The 26215-nt window shown below is 39.2% G+C and overlaps 1 protein-coding gene across 1 annotated transcript in view; it reads right to left on the reverse strand.

Annotated features, from left to right (window-relative positions):
- Positions 1–5536: 5536 nt before the first annotated feature.
- CABIN1 (calcineurin binding protein 1) overlaps positions 5537–26215 on the reverse strand; it is a 90128-nt gene continuing 69449 nt past the window's right edge. The window contains exons 33-36 of the mRNA XM_065738956.1: positions 20365–20659; positions 9697–9861; positions 7552–7778; positions 5537–6917 (exon numbers count right to left, since the gene is read on the reverse strand). Of these exons, the coding sequence (XP_065595028.1) occupies positions 6774–6917; positions 7552–7778; positions 9697–9861; positions 20365–20659 (831 nt within the window). The 3' untranslated portion in view covers positions 5537–6773. The remainder of the gene's footprint in view (positions 6918–7551; positions 7779–9696; positions 9862–20364; positions 20660–26215) is intronic.

Consider the following 26215-nt stretch of genomic DNA (forward strand, 5'->3'; position numbering starts at 1 on the left):
TGCTTTAACTATAGGAGTGTTTCATAGTCAAATTTCTATTCACTCAATATGAAAAAAAACCCCAAAACGCCGTTACAACTAAATGTTGTTAGAAGGTACAGTTATAAACTATTTAAGATATACAAAAATGTGGTAGCCTCATACTGAGTAGTGTGGGTTTTTGGGTTTGTTTTTTTCTTTTTGACAAATGTTTTTTAATTCACAGAAGAGGAAAAAGGATGAGAAAGAATTACTGAAAAATTCACGAGCTGGTGGAAAAGCTCAGATGCACAATGCAGTTCTTTTGACCCTCACGATGTAAACAATGAATTGATGCTGTGATGAAATTGGTCTGAAAAGTGAATATTGACAAAGCTCAGCTTTAGAGCACGCTAAGAATTAGCCAGCTCCTGGTCTGTCATATTCAGTAAACATCACCAGTTCTGCCAATGAAGTTTGGAAAGCTGACAGGGTTTCCTTGCAGGAGTAACACCAACCACTGAGACCTGGGGAGAAAGCTGCCCAAGAAAAGGATATTCCCAATAAAAGCACTGTTCCAAGGATCACACAAAGACAGGCATCGCTAAGTAGAACTTCCTTGTACAAGTTCATTTCTGGAATTTATGTTGATGACACTGCTTGCTCTACAAAGCTCATCCATATGCCACAGCCATGAAAACTGCAGGGAGAAATTTGGTACTACTCCCACATTAATGCAGAACAATTTCAAAATCATAGCCTGCTCCTGTTGACTCAGATTGATTTCTTTTCAACCCCTCCGGTTACATCATCATTTTTCTTTACACACCATACCACACTCTGTCCTCTCCTTCACAGGCACTCATTTTCCCACACATTTCACTGGAGCTGAGTTTTTTTCATCGCTGTGCACGTTTCCGTTTTTGTTTAGGTTTTGGCATTTTTCAGCAGGAAAGTGTAAACTGAGTCTGCAAGTACTAAGGAAGCTAAGTCCACTCATTCTAAAGCGCCCGTTTTCAGTGGAAATTTTACTTGTAGAAATACCTCTGGAAAGCTTTTGAGTTTACAAAGTAAACCAGTGGACAAACAGAAGCTGATGACGACCTTTGCTATCTTCATTGAAATCAACAGTGATTACATTTAAATACATCGTTGAATCAGACACGCATTGTAGAAGAAATATTCTCTTCCTCCTCTCCTCATTTTCCCAACAGATTCTTGGATTTGGAAGTAACATTTCTTTCCATATTATTCTTTTTGTTAAAAAAATTAAGAATATTTTCTTATCAGCTCCTTTTTTTTTTTGCCTTCAGAATTCCAGATAACGGGACACTGTGCTGTCTTTGTATGAGCTGTTATTGCTGAAGCATGACCACACATACACACGGAGTGCTTTAATAGTGTTGTAAATACTTATGATTTTCACTGAAATTCTGCAAAGCTCTCTGTTTAAAGGGGTAAATGCAGGCTGTTACAGGAACTCATCTAAGAACACAGTATTTATCTCACATTTTAGTTCAATTTTCAGTTATCTGAAAGTGAACTCATTAATTTAGACAGTAACACTTCAAGAGCAGTCATGTGAATTATGTGCAGTTGTTAAAGGACCTTATGTCTGCCTCTTAACAGCTGCCAATACACATGTCCACGGAGCTCAGGCCCATGTCCTGCAGAGGCAGAGCTGCAGGGCTCAGACTGGCTAAGCACCTGTCAGCTCAGCTGAATAGGGACATACTTGAAGCGATGGGGGAGGCAGTGGAAGACATCGAGGGATTTAAACGACCAGAGGTTGTCATCTTTCAAGCAACCCTGTACTGCCTTCTTGTTTTGCTTGCATTGAGAAAACTCACTATATGAACAACTTCCTAAGAAAAGTACGGGCCCGGTATAACTTGACATTGTAAGAGAATCTTTGCCCAGTTTATTCAGAAGTCTGATTTTAGAGAATGAAAAGCATCACGGTACTCCCAAGAGCATACCAGTAAATGCACCTGGATTTTTAGCTTCTACAGCAAGGCCCATGCTTCTTCCTTTTTCCAGTTAAAATGAGAACCCTCTAAGACACCACCAGGCTGCCCATGGCTAGAGTTCCTACTGAATTTAAAGGCAATGGCATCCATATTGCCAACAAAAAGCTCTTCAACTTATTTTTGCAACAATACTTCAATGTGTAATTCCGAGCTGCTATTATGTTTATGAAAGCCAAACTGAAATACCATCTTGTAGCATCACTACTTGCTGTGAGACAACGCATCTGATGCTCTGTTGTGGTCCCAGGAAAGCTCATCTACTTGTTGAGCAGAGGAAGTGTTTCCAGCAGTGCTATCCACTGGGAGAGTCACAGAAGCACTCTTACTTGTCTGAACTTGCACTGACTACTTGAGCATTGCTGATTGATGCTGCAAGCCCAATAACTTCCACTATGAATTTCTAAACCTTAATATTTTTCTCACCTGCTCTGATGGAAATCTGATACACAATCTAGACATTTCTTGTGACAAATTTGCATATTCAAACTAACATTTTTCAACGTTCAAATAGCATGGTGCTTTTACGTGTTGGATCAATTAACAAACTTAACCATTCTCTGAGAATACATCTAGTTTCAGCTCTTAAGGGAAAATTAAAATGACCACTGCAACAGTACTGAAGGAGTGACACTGTATATAGAAGTACACATTTAGAAGAGAAAATAACTCTGTTCAAGCATTTGGGTGTATAACTTAAGGAAATTATATCTCAAGTGTGACTTACATTAGAAGGATTCTCTGATTCTCTTGTAAAGAATGAAGCTTTACTGTTTATATATTATCCTTTCTAATTATTGTTGAACAATATGTGCTCAGTGCAACGTTAGATAATGACTCATACAATGCCTATTTGCAAATGAAACTCAGCTGTAAATTGTTTCTTGTGAACAGACCTCCATATCTGGCAAAAACAAAAGAAAATGAATACATAAGTTCTTTAGCTAACTGTAGTGTTATACATAATTAAGAATAACAATTAAGTATTCACACAGGAAGCTCTATGTCTGAAATACTGACTCTCAACCTTACCATTGTAACCTGAGTAATATTACTAGCTAAAATAAAATTAATCCCATTCCAACCTGGTTCCCATATGCTTCTACCATGTATACTGCTCTATATTTCATTTATACTGTAATTCACTAGACTTTGAAAAAGGGAGAGGAAAAATAAGCTGAGAAAAAAAGTGGAAGGGGGTATCAGTGACTGATCTCACAGCAAAAACTACTTTTTAACACATTTGTTGACTTAGTTCTAGACAGGCAGTTTCCTTTAATATGACAATGTGCTTAGACACTGTGAAGCATTCCTCCCACTGGGATTATATAATTGAATGCTTTTGTACTAAGATATATAGACAATCACTTAGCTGCACAGATATCTCCTAAATGCGGGCAGAGGCGTGACTTTCCTTTTCCCCATGGTAGAAGATTGTTTTTCTGATTCTGCAGTCAGTTCACAGCCTCAATTACATCTCACCATCCTATTTCATGTGCATTTCTGCAAGATGCCTATACTGCTTGACCTTAGCTCCTAACTACTTCAGCTATACAATTCTTTCCTCATTCTCACGTCTTTTTTCCCTTAGTTAAGATTTTCCTTAATGAAACTAACTCAGAACAGTTTACAGATCTGTGAACTATGCATTTATTACTTACCCCCAGGTGCAGGTTACACTGACACAAACCCCATGATACTGCAATGAGCCAGGTGGAATTAATCAGTATTGACACTGATAAAGCTGAAAGCACTACCTGAGTCTTTCAGCACAAGCTTAAGATATTCTTTCCTTCCTGTTGTAGTGCACTGAATATTGAGATAATGAGAAATAACCCAGTAGTTCTTTTATGGGGAAAAAAAAGGAAAAAATAGGAGACAAACAGACTTAATATGAAAAGAAAGCAGAGTGTGTCTGCTTTCATGCTAGAGTTGTCATATTAGTAACAGAGGAGCACATACCTTTCTGGGTGTTTTTCTGCTAACTAATATTAGCATTATTGTTGGTGGGTTGTTTGTTTCTGCTATGACTGTGAACGAGAGACAGAATACTCTGAACTTCTTATTACAAGGAGTGTCTTTTCATCCCATTGCTTGGAATCAGACTACACAGGAACAAAAAGGACATACGGGTTTGCAGCAGTGTGGAAGGCCCCTGGAAGTACCTGAGGTCAAAAACAGCGATGCAATACAGCCTTCCAGAAATTTAGACAGCGTTCCTTTTTGACTTTTTCCCTGTCCTAGGGCACCCTCTAGCGCTAAGACAGCAGCCAGTGCAACTTCCAAACAGCAGGGGTGAACCCTGGGCACGCCTATGGAGATGCTCTCACACCCTCGGATGGTCTTCCAGCCAGGCCTGCCACGTGTCTTGTTCTTATTCACGCGTGACATTTTATGAGGGGTAAATCCACTCATTTTTTTCTTCAACAAATTAAACTTTTCTCAAAAAAAAGAGGCCTAGAAATCAAAGAAAGATCAAGATCATACACATTAACAAGCACTGTGAGGGGAAAAAAAGCAAAATGTTTAGAAGAACAAAGAAATACAATCATGTTCAATGGGCAGATTCATTTAAGATGATCAAACGTTCAGTCTTCATACCTCAAACCAATGCCAGTAGCACGGACCTATGAATTTAAATGTCATCACAGTGTTAGCCTTATGCACTGAAGAAGGTACAGTAGGCAGTAAGTGTACTGAATTTGAGTGAAGGAGTACTATTTAGAACGAGGTACTCCATGCAGTCTTCCATTTCTCATAAAAAGCTGATTTCTATTCTTCCATTTTCTACAACAGCAAATACTATTCCTGATTTTCTAATGCTACCTTAGGCAATTACCGTTCAGTGACTAGAAAGTATTCTACACATTATGTTTACAATAACTTACAGCAAATTAATGAGCAAACAAACACTGAAAACGTAATACTACTGAAAATATCCATTTGCTTTTACCATTCAGTTACTGTGAGCTTTCCCACATCATTTGCATCCAGCTCACCTATCACTTGCAGCAAGAGAACAAGTTACATGAACAAGTGCCAATACACTCAAAATGGAAATGCTCACTCCCCTACAAAATACATTTTGTTCAAAACAAACAACCCTGAGAATGAGAATAAAGTTGCTATACTTTGTTAGACACTGCTTCTTTTTATCTAGGATCCATCATTATTCTTACAGCAAATGAATGACCACTATAAAAGCAGATTAGATGCCAGACTGTACATCCAAGTATTCTTCTCATGTGATCATATTCACCATGTCTTCTTCCTTATGTTGTTCATCAGTATTCAAAGACACCCAGATGAAAAAGAATTCAGACCATGTCTCAGCAGGGAAGTGAGCCCACTGCATGCATTCTTGGCAGCACTGGCTGACTCGGCTCTGGGTCACACAATCAAATCCATCCCAAGATTTCTGGAAGTCTTCAGAAAAGGAAGAGGCTTTCCCCACCCATTTCCTCCATTACCCTCTTCCCCAAAAGGAGGGAAGAGCAGAACGTTTTCCAGAACCATGGCACCTTGCCCACTCAGATGAACAGAGGCAGCAGTAGGTACATTTCAGCTTTATTAGAAAAAAACTGAAGTTTATACAAAGCTCTGCATTTTACAGAAAACCACCTCCTCCAAACACAAAGAAATCCAACATGGCAAGCCATATGCATTTTCTTTTTTCATATACATATATATATGTACACAGACATATATATATATGTGTGAGTGCACATGTGTGTGTATATATAGTGTGACTTTTTTTGTGTGGTTTGATTCATTATTTTACAAAGGTAATATTCAGTAAAAAACAAAAAAAAAAAAGATCTTTGTTACCATTATTTTCTCATATAAATAACTATGAGCAGTCCCTCTGCAGATAGATAAAAAACACCTTTTCATGTCATTCTGTAAAAAACAGACATTACTGAAACGGTATTGAAATCTTAAGTCTTTTTCAATACCACCATAAAAATATCATCTAGCCCCCAGTTCAAAATGCTTGTCCAAGGCATGAGAAGAGAAAAGACTGTAAGACAATTCAGGAAAGATTAGTTCGTTAAGCCAACATTCAGGTTGGTAATTTCTGCTGGATCTCATCCATTGGTGTGAAATGAGCACAATCAGGAGGCCAAGCTCTCTGTCTGCCTAGATAAGCTGGTTCTTTGCCTACTGACACTGAGATGAATTCCAGCAAAGCACACAACTGTGCCAAGTAGATGACAGCCTGTCCACTCACCCTTCTCACCCCACAAGAGACTTAATAAAATTAAATCCTCTACCAGCTCAAGCAAACTTTTTCTACTCCATTCACCTTAAAAGGAGTTAGACTAATCACTGCAAGACCAGACAGAGATTCCGCTGTTGAACTGTTGGGAGAAAAACTAACCAATGGCAAAAATGTAACAAGACAACTGAAAGGAAGAAAATGCTATAGAAAAGAGCTATTGGGTAGAATCCCAAGGCTCTGGTTGAAGAAGCAGAAACAGTTGAGGGATGTCAGTTGCAGCTATAAAAAATCCTTGCGTTTACCGAAGTTAAAGGTGATGGTGTGGTCCAAATGAATTAACTACCTGGTAAACAATTGTTTTTCTTCTGTTAAGCACCATGATGGGGAGAATGGCGAAGATTCTGAAGGCAATACAAGTGGTAGTGGTGATAACAAAGGTAATGAAAGTGAAGAACACAATGATGCAGATTAAATGGTGAATAATGCCAACGAAGATGCTTGGACTGCCAGAGATGTTGGCAATAAGAATGGTTATATGGTTGGTGTTGATGATGGCCAGAATTCATTCATATGTCCATGTAGTCATCATCTTCATCAGTATCACTTTCCAGTGAGGACTCCTGGCTTGAGGTCTCTAAGATTTCCAAAGCTGGCTGACAAAGGCTCTCCTTCTTTACATTCGCTGCGGACTGAGCAGACAAAATAGCAGACTGATCCCAAAAAGAGAGAGAGAGAATATATTGCTAAATAGTCAGGATAAACCCATGATCACAGGGATAAAAGCCAACTACTGGTTGCTACTCCGTCACATTCAAAAGCCCTCTTATTCCATGAAAGATATGGCAACCTAATATGAAACAACATAACATTAACCAGTAGGCTTACCCACAGTCAACATTACTAGCTTTCACTAATGTAAGAACTGCAATTGCTGCACCAACTCCCTCACATATTTTGGTAATACGGCTTAATTCCCAAAAAAGGGATACAGAGAAGCATAGCTGTGATGCCACCCATGGCCAGTATTTCACCACTTCTTAAAAACTGAACCCTGTTACTAACAGCTAGCATCTTACAACAGAATAGAATAGTTCTGTTGGAAGTGGCACACAATGACCACCAAGTCCAACTATCTGACTACAACAGGGCTGACCAAAAGTTAGAGCATATTAAGGGCATTATCCAAATGCCTCTTAATGACAGGCATCAGTCTTCCACTATTTATGCTACTTCTGGTTATGAACTGGGGACAGGAACTGTTACTCCTTTTGCACAAGTATTTTATTGAGGGGTGAATTAAGATAAAAACAATAAGCCAAAAAATTACTGTTTCCCTTTTATTACCTTTAATTTTTGCTTGGTCTCTTCTGAAATGCTGCCCTTTGGAGAAAGGAGGGTGGGAGTGGGTGGAGTGACAGTGATCTCAGGTGGAAATTTGGTGACAGATGAAGGTATGAAAAGCTTTGGCATGTTGGGCAGAACGCGAGTTTTTACTCGGGTGCCATCTGTCTTGTTCTGCTGACTTCCCAAAGTCTGTGAACTGGAGCTGAGTTCAGGCTTGGAACTGGAGGCTAAACAGAAAATAATAAGAAAAAACATGTTAGGAAGCTATATAGGATTTCAGATGTCAAAGAAGAGGGAGCAGGAGCAGCTGATTGTCAGACATATGGCTAGCTCAAAAGGTCTTTCTTCAAGTCTCTCTTTAATTATGATTCAGAAACAGAAGAAAAAAGTGCCTCAAGATACTACAATGGCAACTGGAAATCAACAGTAATTACAAAAAATCTTTCTGGGCAGCAGAAACTCAGCCTTTTTAAACCAAGCATGAAAGTGGCAGTATTGCACTGGCCCATCTTAAAGGATTTCCCAAATACCATTTTCCCACTCACTGCAGATACAATTATCTTACTTCTGTGTTCTCTAACTGGTTCTCCATCCTGTAATACACCAAATTAAGCTACTTAGTTTTACTTAAGTCTTTTATACATTTCCTCCACTACAGAGTTGTCTCTTTAGTAATTGAAATGTCAGCTCTTATTTCTTATCAATTTGTATTGTCAAGATCCACCATCAGTTGGCTATGTTTTCAAACAAGGTTTTTGTAGTTTCCACTACTGTCCTCAAAAATTAAGAAAAATACATAGCAATATCTGTCAACATTTCCTGATTACTCTCTTCAAATTCTACCGTAAGTAAATATTTAGGTGTAATAACACAGAAGCAAGATCCTTGGTATGCTCATGTTACTGTATGTCACACTGATTAGCACCATCATGTCATTTCTACATACTCCTCAACAATGCTTGCTGTCTTTACCATCCAAACTTGCTAAGAAAGGGCTCATCTCATCAGGCAAAGAAGGATCTGGCCCTTCCTCAGATACTAGCACAAAACAATACATATGCAACAATCATCAGTAGGAGAAAATGCTTTCACATTCAAAACTGAGAATTTAACATAAATTTGTTGATATTTTACTAATAATGATGCTTCAGGTGGATTTTTTTTAAGTTGTTTTTTAAGTTGTATGAATGAAAACACCAGAGTACCCCAGATGCATAATAATAACAGGTGTTTTTATATATATATATATTTTGGTTCAGTCTTGTTAAATCCTTCTCTTAGATTTCTGGAATTGACAAGGTTACTTAAACATGGCAAGACAAAATGCCAGATCCTGGATCTATCCTGAAAAATAAACAACTGCACATTGTCTACTAAGGGATGTGAAATTAAATCATATGTTCTCAGCAGTACACAAGAATGTAAGAACTCCTACAAAAGATGAAGCTTTCCAACAAGGTCAGTGACCCATCTCCATTTGCAGACAATCAGCTCAGAGCAGAGTACCAGAAACACTGAAGTAATCAGACAGAGGATAATCTGACTCTCACAAATAAGAAAAAAAGAGAGAGACTCTGAACATGAATATCTATGTTTATGCCTGTCTGAAAAATACAAGGTTTACATTTTTCCAGTATAAATACCAACTCCTACTTCTCTTGGAAAGGGGGCAGACGAGGGATAGAAAGCATTAACTATTGTAATGCTGTTTTGTTTTTTTTTTAATGTTAACTCGACTCAGTCTGATTATTGTAGAAAATATTTTCCTTCTGCTAAATATTCCAATAGTATAATCAAGTGTTGTCATATTGCCCTGTATAAGGTTTCAATTAAAAAAAAAATTCTACTTCCAAAGAAGCACAACCCATACAGCATGACAGCCTAGTACTAAGGAGGTTTTCCATTTGGCTTTGCTGCTATGGTATTTGGTATGTGAGTCATGCACCAAAAAGAAAAACCACTAAGGGACTACCAGGAACTTCTCCAGGAAGCTGTGACATAGCCAACAGTGCCTCTATACTCTGAAATATCTTACTGGAAGGCAAGCAGCTGGAACATGCATCACAAGTATCTAATCCATCTCTACAGACTAATACTCAAAGAAGCACTAATTTTCAGCACCAAAGCACAAAAAGCTCCTCCTACCTTGGGTACAAACATGTCCTGAATTTGTGCTGGTCACTGATTCCACTTGCCAACAAACAGGCTCTGGTGATGGAGCAACAGTAGCCATTTTCATCTGCTGACAAAGCCGTGACTCCTGTTGCTGAAATCCAAGACCCTCCAAAGGCACTTCAAGCTCTTCTTCCTCTTTATTAACGAAAGATAATTCACAGATTAACAGACATGCTGATCTCTTTCCTAAGCCTCAGTCCTTCTGCTGTCTAACCACCTGGTAGAAGTTGCTGTGTTTTGGTTTTTTTTTTTAGTTCTTCATTTCTAAACTATATATATATATATATATATATATATATATATATATATATATATATATTTTTTTTTAATTCTTCATTTTCTAAACTAAATGTCTGAGTAAAAGTGAATACTGGGGCACTAAAATGGCAATCACAACTTTTTCATACTTGGTGCCATCAATTCAAATTCTTAAAAAAAGAAGAAAAAAAGTCCTATAAAAAAGTGAAGAAAAAATCTGTTCTATAGCATTTTGTTACCTGTGCAAGAAACAAACGCATGCAACTGATCATTAACCTTTGCAGACACAAGGGGTGAATCACCTGTCATCCACTCAAAACAAAATCCACCACCCTTAATGATGAGCTGTCTGTGATCAATGGGTCTCTCTGATCTGCAATCACTGAAGTGCAGCTCTCTGCTAAGAACAATTACTGTGAACATCCAGCAACAGGGCCAAATCTGTTTTTGGTTTTTTTTTTCTTCTTTTTTTATTTAATCGATATGAAGCTGTATAAATTGCTCAGTTTCCAGTGATAGGCTGACTCAGTCTCTATAAAAAAATTAGTCCAGAATTTGGGGTCTTTAGAGCTCAGATCCTAGCATGTATGAGTACAATCCCATAATTATCTATCAGTCGTATCTGCTTTTAAATGAGTGCAGCATTAGACCAGTTTTCTTACACGCTGGGCTGCATGTTGTACCTAGCAGGAATAATTTTCACTGAACTACTGTGAGCTACTAATCACAGCCCTTTCTGGGAAGGGCAGAGTGAGACAGCAGCTAGCATTTCAAGGCTAAAGGTACACAAACAAGCTCTCATTCTCTCACAGAAACAAAGATATCCTTCAACAACAGCGGGCAGTCCAGACAACTATGAATTATATTAATACAGGGTAAGGTGTATGCATGCAGCTACTGCAGACAAGCAGATGCAATATATATTCATGGCCTAACTTCTCTACAAATTCTTCCTATGTCCACATTCTAAATTAATTTAGGATTCTGTTAGCAAAATGTCTTAAAGGGGAATATTTTTCAACTTTTCCTTGTTGGAAAACTACTCTCTCCCTCAACCTCCCTATGTATTGCAAACACTTCATCGTTGTAGAGCTAAATCTGGAATTCATGAGAGAGTTTGGTAAAAGTCAGATCAATGCAGTGTGAAAGATGCAACTTCTTAAATGTATTTCCAGGGTTCTTGAATAATTTGCACCAAAAAAAGCTGACCAAAGCAGGCTTTAAGTTCTTTCATCCACTAACTTTCACTGGTAAAATAAAAGAACCCATTATCTAAACTGGTAGCTGGCAGCCTTAGGATAAATGAGTTTGCTTGTAGAGGATTCTCCTATAGTTCCCAAAAAGGAAAGGTCACACACTGTAGCACAAATCACAGGCAGCCTCTGTTCTGTGATGTTCTGCTCTCTACCGAGCACAGAATGGAACGGTGTAGTGCAGAAGAACAGTTCTCATTCCCTTTCCTGCACAAAACACAGTCCTGAAAGTAGGAAAAACTATTTGCATCTGACCAACTCAGCTTAAAAGAACAGAGAAGGAAGCAGTAAAACAACGGGAATCCAGATCAGGAAAATCCTAACTCATTGTTTCCCAGTTTGAGAAATAGAAGAGAGCCGAAGATCGTTCTGTGCATGTGCTGCTCTTTACATAAGACACACACATGATTTAACCACATGCTGACAAGTACAAGGGACCATATGAAGAAGGATCAGCCCTCGTGTGGCCCAAAGCCAATAAACACACATCCCACTACACCACAAGCAGCTGACAACAAACGGAGCCTAAACCCATTGCCATACTGAAACGGCTACGAGATTCTCGATGAAAAGATAGAACATTACATCAGTGTTTGAAGAAAAAAGCAAGATTGAACTGATGTTCTCAGACTACCCTGCAAGGCAGCTAAGACAGCAGCTCTTAATACACTTAACTCCAACTCTACTGACTCAGAGTCCTAAGCATCAAGGGTAAGTACCAGCAGAACCTTCCTTACCCACTTGTGTTAACAAGGAGACAAAACCCTAATTCATTTGGCAAATACAATACCGTATCAGCTGGAAATACTGCAGCTTCAACTATACTGCAAACTGAGAACAATTTCGTATGTACTCAACTGCTAAATTACTCTGGGGACTTAATAGTTCACCACTCAGAATAAAAGCTCTGATTTGCATTATTGTTTAATGACTAAACTCTACCTCTTATGTTGATTATAATCTTTGTTTAATTATAAGATATATTACTGCTTAAGCTGATTTGCTGAGCTTTACTTAACTAAATTCTGCCCTCCTGACAAAGCTCTTTTGAGCAGTATATTTCTAACCAGATGCTGCAAGACTTGATACAACTCTACTTTCTTTTCTGAGAAACACAAATCTCCATCTTTACATCGTATTTGTTTTTCTTACTTCTGAAGGTATTGATTTGTAGCACAGTAAAACTAGATTTAATTAGAATAAAACGGTGTGTCAATCCTTTGTCATGTAGAAGTGAAAGGAAGTGAAAGGGCATGAGTATGGCACACCAAGCATGTATTTCTGTCACTACACTTCTAGAAACAGCACTTGTTAATATTCTATCAGGCTGCACCTCCCAGTACATGAGGATCCAGAGCCACTGCCTGTTAATTAATCCTTCACTGTCAGGTGCTAAATACACAGTGACTGAATTTTATCCCCTGATTGGATGATGCACTTTATTCTTTTATGACTGTGCAAATTTGTTTTTGTGGTAATAGGCACTTACATGGCATTGTTTCTATAATTAAGTTAATGAGAAAAATACACATTTTTTATTTTTTTAATAAGATCCGTCTGTTTCAAGTGTCTATAATTTGCACTATCAGTACTTTAATATAGTGTACAAATACACCTTTTTCATCACAGACAAACAGGGCAAAAGGCAGAAGGATAATGAGAAAGCAACACACAGCTGAATCTCCTGTTTGTCTAGGACAGATTTCTGAAGAGAGTACCTTGGTATTTACCATGTGGACGATGCAGCTACAGCCCCAAACATAATGCCCCTGTTTTTCCTAACAAAAACTTTCCCCGGGGAGCTGAAGACTTCACTAACTCATGAGCCACAATATTCTTCACAAGTGCAAAAGCACAAGAATATAACTACAGCACAATGCGAAGGTGTTCTGAAGCTCGGATTTAATCTCAGTTAAGAAATCTTTTGGCAATACGTAGCAGTACTTGCACTGCACTGTTCTTGCAGGCTTTCAAACATGAGCTCTACAATCCCAGGTTAAATAAAGCCAGTTAGGGAAGATGTAATATGCATTGGTCAGCTGTCTCCAGGCTGAAGTGGGACAGATACCATAGAGATCGATTCGGCACTCTCACCTCGTAACACAACACACAAGAAAGCATATAGAAAACCCACAAATTTGCAATGCATATGAATATTTACATGGAAAAGTTCCTCTCCAACCGAGCCGAATTATGAGTATTTTTGTCAGCCTTCCCTTTCCCGACAGCTGCCTAAATACATATAAAATAGTATACACATAGAAAGAAGGACATCATACCTCTCAACATCTCCCTGCTTTAGCGAGGAAGAAACAAGCTGAAAACAATTCAATGCAACAACCTACTCCAGCTTTCCTCTCCAACCTCTTTCCACTTGTTGCCAGGGCAACCAGTGTTTGCAGATGCCTATAGCAGGCGCTGGGTTCATGACTTCATCACAGTTAATATTCTCTCGCTGCCTCTTTAGACAGATAATACAGTATATACATACATCCCCACACTATAAACACAGATTATACAACTCCCGCGCCCTTTATTATAGGAAGGTGACAATTTATGTCCTATTTGGACCTGTCTGTATCAAAAATATTCACTTGGCAATTTGCAGATGTGGAGAAAGTTTAAAAGCAGCCGCATGGTAACAGCAAGCAGCTGCTCTGCTGTCTGTGCACTGTGCTGTGCACTTCACTGCTCAATTTCCTTCTGCTGTCAGCTATAAGGAGACGTTAACATCACAGTGTTATAAAACATTTTAGTTGGATTTCCAAGAAAACCCTTTAGTCATGCACTAAACCTATTACGTGAGTGCTTAAAGACAAGCTCAAAAATGTGAGTGGCACCTGGAAAAATGTTTTCCAGTTGCTGAGGGAGGTGGTGTGAAGTATTAAAGCACAGATATGTTAAAGGCTACAAGCAACTCACAGTGTGTGCACAAAGCATCGGCTCATTACAGGAAAAAGGAAGGAACTGAGCTTTGAACACCAGAACAGAACACCGACATGATTTCAGAAATGTAAGCTTGGAGAAATGAACAGAGAAGAGCTCCAAGGGCTTAAACAAAGTGGCTGAGCCTCCTGGCTTCACCCCTCTGCAAAGCACCTTCCCCAGCACTTCTGTGTGTCAGACAAAAAGCCTGAAAAGACAGGACTGTGATTTAGATCTGTACCACCTCACCCTCCAACCACTTCAAAAGAGTAATGACTGCATTCTGCGTGCCTGCAGACACTAAGGAATACATACTTCATTTGTCCCAGGGACAATTGTATTTTAACGGCCACGCAGGGTACGTGTAGTTTTTCACAGAGTTATTACTAATATACCATAGAGGTGGATGTTTTTATTATGGTTATGTTGATGGAAATGCATCTAATCTGCTGCTCCCTGACATGATGGAGTAAACATCTCACAGCACTTCCAAAGAATAGTGCTAATGTGTAAACAATTAATTTTCTCTATTCCATCTGCCTCACCCTCTGGCGTGCTGGGAATTCAACACAGCTTTTTTCCCAAACAGCAGTTGCAAAAGGCCATGGAAAGCTTGAATTTGAAGGAGCTCAAAGTTTCCTCATACACTGTGCTACCAAGTTAATGGAAAGACTGTGCTGGAACACAGGTTGGTTCAGCTGAGCACAGCTTGGTTACGAATGCTGACCTGCAGGAACAACATCACAGAACTGCATGTGTCATGATGCACTGTACCATACATCACAGCAGGCAGTGACCCTGGGTACATTCAGTTCACCAAGGCATACAGTAGGTATGCTTGGTACCCTTTTCCTTACACATTTTTTTCTCCACATTAATTCCCACTTTCCTGCCATGAAGTTTACTTCTAAGAAAACCAAAACACCACAACAACAAACAATGAAGTCATAGCTGCAGAAGTAAGAATTTGACTTGAAATGCCAAATTCAGGAAATTACATTCAAAGCTGACACACAAAGCCATGTGTTAAAAATTAAGCATCAGAATAATTTTGGAAGCGGAAAGCTGTGCAACACAATTCCACAGCTCCCTGAAATGAAATAAATTCAAACAGTCTGGTGAACAGAAGTTGGCACTGTAATGAGATGGCACACTGCTATATTTATAACTAGGGTCCTGTCTATTAGACAGTGATAGCAGAAACGCCCCATACTCTTTCCTAATGCTGAGGTCAGCTGTCACAGAACAGCACTGCTGCCACTAAAGCTTAAAACAGGTGTCTGTTCTGAAAGAGCCTCCTGGGAATAGTCCCCAGCCCGCAGTAACTCCAAGCTCCCAGGCCTCTGGTATGGAAAAGCCACTTTGGGGCAGGCTGTCAGCACTGCCAGTGCAGTTCCCATGTCCAGAACTGCTTCCTGCTGCTCTCAAGCCTCCTGGAAATGCAGGAAGTTGACAAGTGAGCTGGTAAAGATACACTCTCAAGTTCAGTATTAACTTTCCTTCTCTCTTAAAAGCCAAAACCAAAACGAACAACGTAATTCCAATAAACTCCAACACCCTTTAATAAAAAAAAAATCAATGGGCCTAGATCAAAGGGATAACAGTTTTATATGCAACTATATGAACAAATGGCAATGTAACAAACAGTTAATTGTCAGTGCGTTTTAGTACTGGATTTAGCAAGAGTAAATCATTTGAGAGCATCACACAGCAATATCTGTGGACAGTAAGTCACTCACGAGCAGACTGCTCCCTGTGAATTGTTTAGACTGGTTATCTAACAAAAGCTATAAGCCCCTTCCTCCTCTGACAGTATTTCATCCTTCTTTGATGTGATAGCCAATTAAGCACAATACAAATGGGCAAAAGCAGCTCTTATAATATGGGAGTTTCATTATACTATAGTGAGAGAATTCTCCTAAGAACTTAGTAAATGCAAAACCTGTGCAGCAGGGTCATAACTGCATTTCTCTTCAGTCTTCATTTGTGCAGCAGTGCATGAAACATCTCTTCTGCTGGCAGCAATCTAGAACTACTGCAAGTCAAACATAACAACAGATCATCATCACCCTGCTCTCTTCACAAGAATCCTTCTGTTCTCCAGAACATGCTCTCTGCTATGCAAATATCCATGTGCCAGAGCTTTCAAAGGATTTCCTTGGACATCCAGAGAGCCTCTCTGACCCCAAGCCAGCCCCATACTCTGCACCATGCATCTTACCATCACCTCATAGGTCAGTTTGGAAGCTGCTGTTCCTGCCCTATTTATTCCTACTGATTAACATGAACATATACAACCAATAGCAATTTTAGTTTCAACTTTGCAAAATGTTGGATTGAATAAATGAAATAAAAAAAAGTCCCATAAACAACCAGAAGGGTAAAGATCAGAAATAGATATAAGTGTACTGAAAAACTTCTCTGGAATGAATTTGTTGCAATAGCAAACTGAATCAGTGTACTTCCAAAGGAAAGAGGAAAAGACAGAGCTGAATAGTAAGGGCTGAGGAGTAGGCAAAAGGGAATTAAAGAGTCATTCACAAACAAGAAAACCCCTGCTGCCAGTCAGTGGTGAAGTTGCTTTCAAAGCACGTCCATTGTGAAAAAGCTTCATGAAAAGGAAGGATCAGACAGGAGGAAGTGAGAATGCCAATGCCAACACAGGAGGCAGATGCAGAGAGAGACTGGAGAGAAAATACAGAGCTGGCTGAAGGTCGTGTGGTTGATTTCCATTAGCAACTTTGCAGTCACTAACAGGTGTCTTCCACTCAAGGATGCTACAAAAGGTGTGGGGTTACAAGTGCTTAAGATGAGATTTTTAAAGCCTTGGAGGTATTCAGGCTTAGGAACTGAGGAAGAAAGCTGCCAACATGGGAAACAAAGGAGGAAATAATGGAAGTCAAGTTGCCTAAAAGTGACATAAGAACATCAAGTCAAAGGATATGTACACACAAGAAAGAATCCTCACGCCGGGTAACTGCTGCAAGAGCAACGTGAAATGAAACTTGCATTGCATAGCTAAAATAAGGTTAAACAAAATTAAAGCAGTTTAAATTCATTTCTCACTGCAACAACAGCACTGTCCATCCTTTCATGCAACTTTCTTCACAAGCTTGTTTCTTGAAGTCTAGAAGTTCTTAGGTTGAATTACATTCAAACCTCTACTGCCCTGTTGTGCCGCCATAAGAAACATCTGAAATTACAGCAAGGTACTTACATGGCTTATGGGCTGCAATTTCCCTGCACACTGCTGAAAGAACTGACAGTCTGCCTTAGCTCTGAATTTCTAAGTTCAGACATCTGTACCACTAACAACTTGGTTTTGTATTGAAATGCTTAGTGCTACATGAATTTACTGGACGTGAATTTAATGGAGGGAGAGGAAAAGTGCTACTCCTCTGCCCTTAATTTATATGGCAATTTGATAAATAGATCACTGTAAGCAAAACAGATAATGATTCCAAGTAAACAAACCTTCAAAAATCAGATGTGAACATTTACCTGTCCATTCCTTATGAGAATAATTACTTGGGTAAGGACAACAAAATTGACAAAAAAAGTCATGATTTTTCAGCAATTTAGAACTGTGTGACAAAGGAGCAATGTGATGCACCAGAGAGGGTTCATCCTAATTGCCCTATTTTACTTCCCCCAGAAAAAACTACAGGCTGAGTCAAAATACTTACAGTTCCAGAGTCCCACATGCATTTATGCCACCTGTAGCAACCTCTCATATTGAAACTACCACTCCTATTACTTTGATGCTGGATTTCACCACGCTGTATTCCACCCTAGCTACTCATATTAGGCATAAAATCTCACTAAAACATTCACAAAAGAAATGAGTGTATATTTTGCTTTTAAAGCCATTACTTTTCCTGGGTGAAGGCACAGAAAATGATAGCAATACTCTGACTTGCAATATTTTGACACAAACAAACAGATACAGGAGGAGGCTCCAAAAATGTGAAGAGAAAAAAGATGAAAACAGATTAGTCTGAAACAGGAACAGAGCTAATGAGAGGCAGATGAAAAAGGAGTAAAACTGAATTAGAAATATTCCTTTTTAAGGTAGGTGGGAGCAAAGGTAGGAGAATTAAAGAGAGAAGAAAAGGAAAGGACACAGCAGTAATTGGTATCTTTCTCAGCTAGAGAAATGACCTGTCAGGTAAGTCTGAGAGCAGAAAGCCAGATACAACACACACGCTCCGCACTGGAATCAGAGCTTTACAGAGAAAGCCTCTTGATCTTCAGACACATAGTTTCAGGGTTATAATTACAGCAGATAGCTCTTCCATCTTCCTCAACCAAGATGATGTATAGAAAGCATAAAAGAAGAAAGAACAATGAGAACCTTCACCACCTTACCAAAGCCTAGCAAGTCAAAAGATTAAAATAAACGTTCTAATCACTGCAAGGCAGGCTGGGAAATTGCAGAGAGGAAAGCACGTCAGAAACACTCGTGAGTTTTGTTTGAAAACTGAGAGAATGTGTGAGCTCTTTATTCGCACTGCCATTCCTACCAGTCTCCTTAGTAAATGCAGAATAACTGGAGGATTTTTTTCCTTGCTGTATAGGCACAAACCCAAGTGAATCCCTCCGGAACAAGCCTGCCAAGATATCTTACAGCACTGTGCAACACCATTCTTTAGCCTCCTAAGAACAATAATAAATACAGTTTATGCACTGACTCAGTCATTCCCTTCCTTATCATCCCCCTTCTTCCTCTCACAAGAGAGATTTCTCCCTTCATCTGTGAAAAGGGAATATCAGATGATTATAATGCAACTCCTAATATTGGATGTTAAACTTCAATATCATTCAGTACTCAGAGCCTACCAAGTTGGGAAAACTGATCTCTCCCAAGTTTGCTCTTTGCTGAACTCAGAAGACTATGTGCATTTAGACACAAAGACTGGTTATGTAAGGAAAAAAAATCAGAAGTGTATGAGTAAAAGTCACAATATGACATTGCTTTAACAAAATAACTAGAGTAGATCAGTCTACTAATTATGAACTGATATTATGCAGTATTGAGTCCAACAAATCTAGGCACTGTTTCCACATATGCCACTTTCCCTCGCACCTGTATGTGTATGTTTCATTCAAAATTTTATCCAGGCTCCTATTAATCTGCCCATGCATGTTAAGTAGCTTTAAGGTTCTCACAGCAGATAAGGTAATCTGCCTGTGAGCAGATGGAGTAAGCACGAAAAGTAGCAGCAGCTTTTTCAGACAGTGTTCCTGCTAAGGATGCAAAGAAGTACAAGCTATAGCAGGTGCTCCACCACCTTAATATGCACAGCATCCCACAGATAAGCACAGCCATATCTTTGGGCACCCAAGAGAAGTCTGGGGCTAACTGGGGCTAACCTTACTTCATTCCCAAAGTGGAACAATATTGCCTCACACAGTGATTTTGATTACTGCTAACAATGTCTGCCATGATTTATTTAAGCCATCTCATTAAAGTCATCTTACCTAGATAACCTATATAGAACCAAATATATAACACCATCCTGAGCATATCACATCATCTTTCTACAGAACAAATAACATTTGTTTTGCTTCTTCATCCTTTTCTGTAGCCCAACCTTGCACATAACCATACTAGGACTATAAATATATTTCCAGCATTCCAGTCCTGCCAGATACTTCTTTTCTCAAATGTGAAACATAATGGTGGTGATATACTAACTTTATGAGTCACGAAGAAGCTTGGAATTTTCACAGTATTATTTATTTCTACACACATATAAGTGGCTGAGGTATCTATGCATCTAATTATGTTAATCAGTCACTTATAAGTCAGATGTAGGCTATCCACCAGTCTATTTCAATTGCAATCACTTTTAAAAGACTTGAGATATTTTGTAGAAATTTATCTTTACCTCTCTGAAGAAAATCAACAAACTTTTTTATGCCACTGGAGACTTAAATTATGTATGTAAAACACAATTCTATTTTTAGGCTGCTATTCCATGATTTCATACGCAAGTTACATACAGTGCTCTTTATCCTAGTAAATAAAATACGTATTAATTTTATACATACGCCACAAAATAAAACCTGTCTGTGCAGCCTTTTGAATGGTCTAGTGATCAGAAAATGAGACAGAATCAGAACTCAGGCACTGGCTCACCATGTGGCTTTTGCAAACAAATCAGAGAAGGCCAAGATGTTCTGTCTCCCTGCGACTTACCACGTGCAAGATCACTCATGCTGGGAGCAGTCTCTGCATTCTGACTCCGGAGATGCTCAGTGTCCCTGTGTGACTCCTGGGATGGAGGCACTGAAGAAGATGCTGAAGAGGAGGAGGATGAAGATGAAGAGGCTGGTTTGGATTTGGAATGCAGATCGTTCAGTCTCAAGAGATTTTCAGGAGTCACAATGTCTGGGTTCCCTGGGGCAGGATGCAGTGTGGCTGGTGTTACAGGGAAGAAGCTCTCTCTGTTGTCCTTCGTATGCTTTGGGGTTGTGGGTGTTTCTGCTGTGGACTGTGTAAAACAAGAAAGGGCAGGTACAGACAGTGAGAAAATACATGCTAGTAATTCTGCACATGCTACCTGTTTCAGTGGTATCTGCAGGCAGCATAATTATTTGCACACAGAAAACACTAAAGCAGATACAAAATCAATCATTATTACCAAAAATAAAATGGAAAACCTCCAAATGTTCTCTTTTACAGATTCTCTGTTCCTCAAGTCCATTTATCAAACAACTGAGCATTAATTTGTATCCAAATTTATAGTGCTTTACTTAACAAATCCCTCCCAACAACATACTTCCCTGAAATCCATCAGTAAATACAAATAACAAACTCTTATTAATGAAAATAAATTTACTTCATTCAAGAGTATGTTGACAAACCTTTGGCCTGAATGAGCAGGTCTACAATGCTTTAAGAGAGTTTGCAAATTACTAAAAGAAATTATTCGTAGTAGGTGATCTGAGAAGAAATGGGGAAAACAGAAATATGTACCTGCATGTAAAATAAACAATCAGTAATCCCACACTGTAAATTTCCAGTAACTGCAGAACTGAATAACGTTGGTGTCCTATTCAGAACAACACATGGGAAACCGGTTGCCTTCATACAAGTTAACAATGGCACCAAGAGCAACACTTTCCTCTAAAGCCAGAGCCAAGAATTCAGCGCAGTGCCGTTCATAATGCAGACTGGAGAGTGACATAAATTCACCACAGAAGGAAATAAAAGCACCCATAGAATGAGTATCTTCTCCATAATTTTTATCAGTAATAAAATAAAGCGTTCTTGCCTGCGAGGCCACAGGATGTATTTATTTCATGTTCTTTCCAGTCTTCACTTAATGAAGACTTACTGTACCATTACTGTACCATAAAAGATATGGTTGAGTGAAATCTCAGCTGCCTATTCTCTGCCTCATGCCTTTATCTCTCGTACCTCTACCACGAATGATTTTAACCACGGTGGTAACAGCGTGTTTGGAATGGAAATAAAGGATTCTGTGGTCAGATGTAGAATCACACTGAGCCCTAACATGACTAAAGATTCACAACAATACCAGAAGAATCAGCAGAATTTAACCAAGAGAAGAAAGTAAACATCACATGGAAAAATTACACCTTTGAGTTCAAAGCTGGAAAGCATACGCTGGTTCTGTTTTTGTTAAATAAACACTGGAATGTATTTTTAAAATTCCTGAAGTTGATTAATTAATCTCTAAAAAGCAAGTGATTAAGTCTGTAACAGCTTATGTGCACACACAAAAAAAAAACTTCAACAAGCAGCTATATTCAAATCAATCACCGTATAGGATCCAATAAGGTCTATCCTACCTCCGGAACCAGCAAGTTCCTGATGCATAAAGCATCACACTAAAAGGTCTCGAGATGCACAAATGGGATTACATAAACCAGAGGGATATGAAACTGAAGAAGAAAGCTTTATGTCAGAAGTGAGATCACTAGAGGAAATTTCTCTGCTGTGATTTAGAGGGAAAACCCCTCACACCCATGCACTTCATTAATTCATATAATATGTTTCATAGAACCTGTAATTTCTGTGCTTGTATTGTATTCATTGTTTTTTTTTTCCAGTAGAAACATATGAGGTTAATACTAGTTAGTTGCTTGCTAGAAATATATCAGCACCTCAAATAGCATTTCTCTAACAAAGAAGAACTATTATCAGAGAATATCTGGAAAATAACTCAGCCAGACTGGGACAGTGCTCAGAAGGAAAACTATTATAGACAGAAAGAACACGGCATCATGGAGTAACTCGGGCTGGAAGAGTTCTCTAAGGGATCTCTGCTCCAACTCCCAGCAAAGCAAAACTGACTTCAAAGTCAGCTCAGGTTACTGAGGGCCCGTGTCCAGCCCAGCTCCATCCATTTCCAAGGACGGAGGTTCCATAACCTCCATGGGTCCCTGTTCCAGTGCTCTGACACCTTCACATTGGATGTTTTTTTCCTAGCACCTTACCCAACTTTCTCTTGCTGCATCTTGTGACTGCTGCCTCCCATCTGGCTCCTTCTCCTCTATCGTAGATGGCAATTCAAGGCCACCCACCCGCCAAGAGCCTTCTCTACAGGAAGAAGCAATCCAGCTCTCTTGAACTTCACTGCCATAATGCCACACTATAGACCCAGGTTCAACTTATTGTACCCCAGGACCCTAAGTCTCTTTGGGAGAGCTGCTCCACAGTCAGTTACACTGCACAGGGGTCATTCTGCCACAGGTGCAATTCCTGTCAATACAAGCCTCTGAAGTTCCTGTGAACAGCAAACCCTGTTCTCCAGCATTCTTACTATGCCCTTCAAGATAAAAAACAACTCATGAGCTCACTAAAGGCTCAATACTCCATCAAGGGATTGGAGAAGGTGCTACAGAAGAAGTCTGAGGAACACCATTGGGCACTGGCAGCTGAGCAGAAGGTTGGCAGCTGCCACATCACATCGAACTAGGCGACAGAGGCACCAACCAACACTGGCCAGAAGGCCTTCCTGCGACTTGCAGATGATCAAGCACACAAGGAAAAAAGGCTGAGATTGAAATAACCCTTACACAGACACTGAATGAATTCATACTCCTATTTCTCTCATAATACAGATGTTCTAGGAGGGGCAAAAAAACCCCGAATGCTATTTTTAATTGGCTCATCCAGATGAAATTGCAGGGCTTCTTTTTCCAGAGATTTTTTCCACAGAATATCAGCCTGCCTCTTAAGGACAGTAAAATTTTAATTGCACATAAAATCAAAACTAATATGGTTCTGCCTCAATAAAACCATGACTAAGATTCCTAATGTGCAGTCAGAAAGTACCATCTTGTATTAAAGAGTAGCAGCCATAGATTTTTATATTTAAGGTTTCAAAGGGAGACTTTCTGACATGACCTGTTAAAGAGCTTTTGACTCAGCGAGTAAGAATTCTAGCACCTCTGATCACTAAGTGATGCTGCTGCTCACAAAACCCAGGTTAGGGCAGGATTGCTAACCACGATGTTAACCAGGAATCCTGGGGGCACACTGTGACCATCATGCAGGTGACTGCATCCAGGAAAACACCAGACCTTGTAACACTGAATTTGAGAAACAAACCCAGAAAAACACAAAGTCTTGGATTTGACAAAAAAAATAATAATTCTGTTAATCTACTTTTACTTCTACACTGGCAGTAAGGCACCATAAAGATCAGTACAGTAGGAACTGAGCAGCAGTGACAACCCTCTACCAGTGTTTTATATGTTTTTTTTTCAGTTTCCACTCTGCAACAAGCACAAAAACTCCCTTCATCCCTCCAACCCAGTTCACCATGCTGAGCTTCTCCATTATCATGGCTGCTTCTGAAATACAGTAGTTTGATCATAAATTGGCTTTAGTTACCAAGAGGAATCTTATGTTCACAAGGATGCTATTCAAAGAACAAGCGTATACAGCTGAAATAAGATGAAAACTTATCTGCTTTCCTCATAACTGCTGTTGTAATTACAGGTACATCTGGTCAGAACTTTCTTCTTGGCGTTTTTGAAAACAAACTGAATTATAGAAATAGTTCTATTTTTGTCTCAACTGCTATACTACCAAAGTGGATAGAAGAAATGCTTAAGACACTAGTATCCAAATTTGTCATGAGTTATGAGAAAAATATCCCAATACTTCCAGAAACATCTGCTATCTTATTTCCTATTCTCTCAAATAGCTAGCAAAAACGAAGAGTTGTGAAGTTTGTATAAAACCAAAATCTGTAAAAAACCAACACTTTGCATACATGCTTGGATTATGATTTACACACATACAGGAGTGTAAATCAGTCTCTGTATTTGCTTAAGCCTTTCTGATTTTTGCATACTCATCACAAAGAGGCTTCAGGAAGCCTATAAGGAAACCATCAGCTTCACACTGGAAGGTGATGTAAATAAAGAAAATTCAGGAAAACAGGCATTAGGATAGCCTTCCTCCAGGAAAGGTAGTGGTAAAAATAAACAATTTTTCTGAGAGATATTAGTGGAAAAAATAGCTCCCTGTAATCTCCCAGTGAGGTACTTCAGTAATGAGACAACAGCAGCACAAATACAACAACTGGGCACTAAGGTAAGTTATGTGAAAATTATACTTTACAGATTGTCTGCAAAGTCATGAGCTGACAACCTGATCAAGGTTTTATTTTTGCCTTGTTGTTTTCAAAACACACTCTGAAAAACAAATGAATTCTACAGGCACCTTTACTGACACTGCCTCTGGAACAGCTCACTGCTCTGTGGCTGTGGGAAAAAGCAATGGTCAAATGTTCCATAAAATGGGAAAACGACAGTCTTCCCAACAGAAGTTTCCTAATGAAAGATGCTGGCACTGCAACTGTTACGTAACGTTTGGTGGTGGAGGCTTCTTAAACTGGTCTTATGTTGAAGTGTGGGACTGTGGTGGGACTGAAGTCAGCATCCATCTTACAGAAAGGTGCACTGGGAAGCCTGAATGATAAACCAGCTATATTCAATGCTGTGCTTTAGTTATCATATATCTTCTCATAATTTTTTCTCTCTATCTCTATATAGCAATATTTGAAGCTAATCTCCTGCTGAAGTTTCCTCCAAAGTACATTAGAGCAGCAATATCCATTATCCATAATCCAGATTCCGAGGAACATTCTATTTCCTGGTATTACAGTTTTATATACAGAACACAGTGAACTTTATATACCTCTAATTTAACTGCACTCCAGCCTAACAAAATCCACTGATATTTAATGTCCTACACAGGCAACAACATTCCAGCAAAATGGACCAAGAAAGAAAATAATGAAAAACATGGATAGACAAACCAAAAGATAAAAAAGTGACTTTTCCCTTCGTGTTCACTTAATGATTGCTTTCTGCAGCAGACAGACGGAGAAGAGCTGTTAATTATATCAAGACTACACCTCCAGGATAGAGTGAGAGGGGGATGCCATGGCAACTGGCAAATGCAACCGCGAACAAATGGTCACCCTTTGGTAAGAGTGAGACCATAAGAAAAATTATCCTTCTGTCCCCTCGACCCCCACCTCCTACTTCCCCTCCTTTATCATCTTTGAGGCATCAATAAAGCGTGCAAACAACTCAAGAAAAACAACTTTCTCTCTAAGCAGCCTCTGACGTCTTCATGTGCAGGAAGATGAAAATTAGCAGCATGTGGGTGGAACAAAGAGGGGGAAACACATGAGGTAGAACCAGAGATTATTATTTTCTAATTATTTAATATTTTACTTATCTGCTTCCATTTACAGCAAAACCATTTTACAGAAAGCTTTTAGCTGTTTCTTGAAGAGAACAGCTTGCTGTGGGTTGTTTTTTCTGTTTTTTTCTTTTTTTTCCCTGAAGCGAGAATTCAAGAAGAAAGCGCTTTAGATGTTTGAGGTAGTTCACACAAGTCACTCTCAAGTTTTCCCCCTGAAGAAAGCTGTCTAGGAGACTCTGTAACTGCAATGCTGACAGCATTCCACAGCAGAAGGGGAGAAGCCCACGGAAGTGCCCTCCAGCTTCACTCACAGTCGACGATTTTCTTCTGTTCCAAGTGAGATGTCACACTC

The sequence above is a fragment of the Cyrtonyx montezumae genome, unplaced genomic scaffold (assembly GCF_038088225.1).
Source record: "Cyrtonyx montezumae isolate F1298 unplaced genomic scaffold, pur_monq_1.0 scaffold_23, whole genome shotgun sequence".
Classification (NCBI taxonomy): domain Eukaryota; kingdom Metazoa; phylum Chordata; class Aves; order Galliformes; family Odontophoridae; genus Cyrtonyx; species Cyrtonyx montezumae.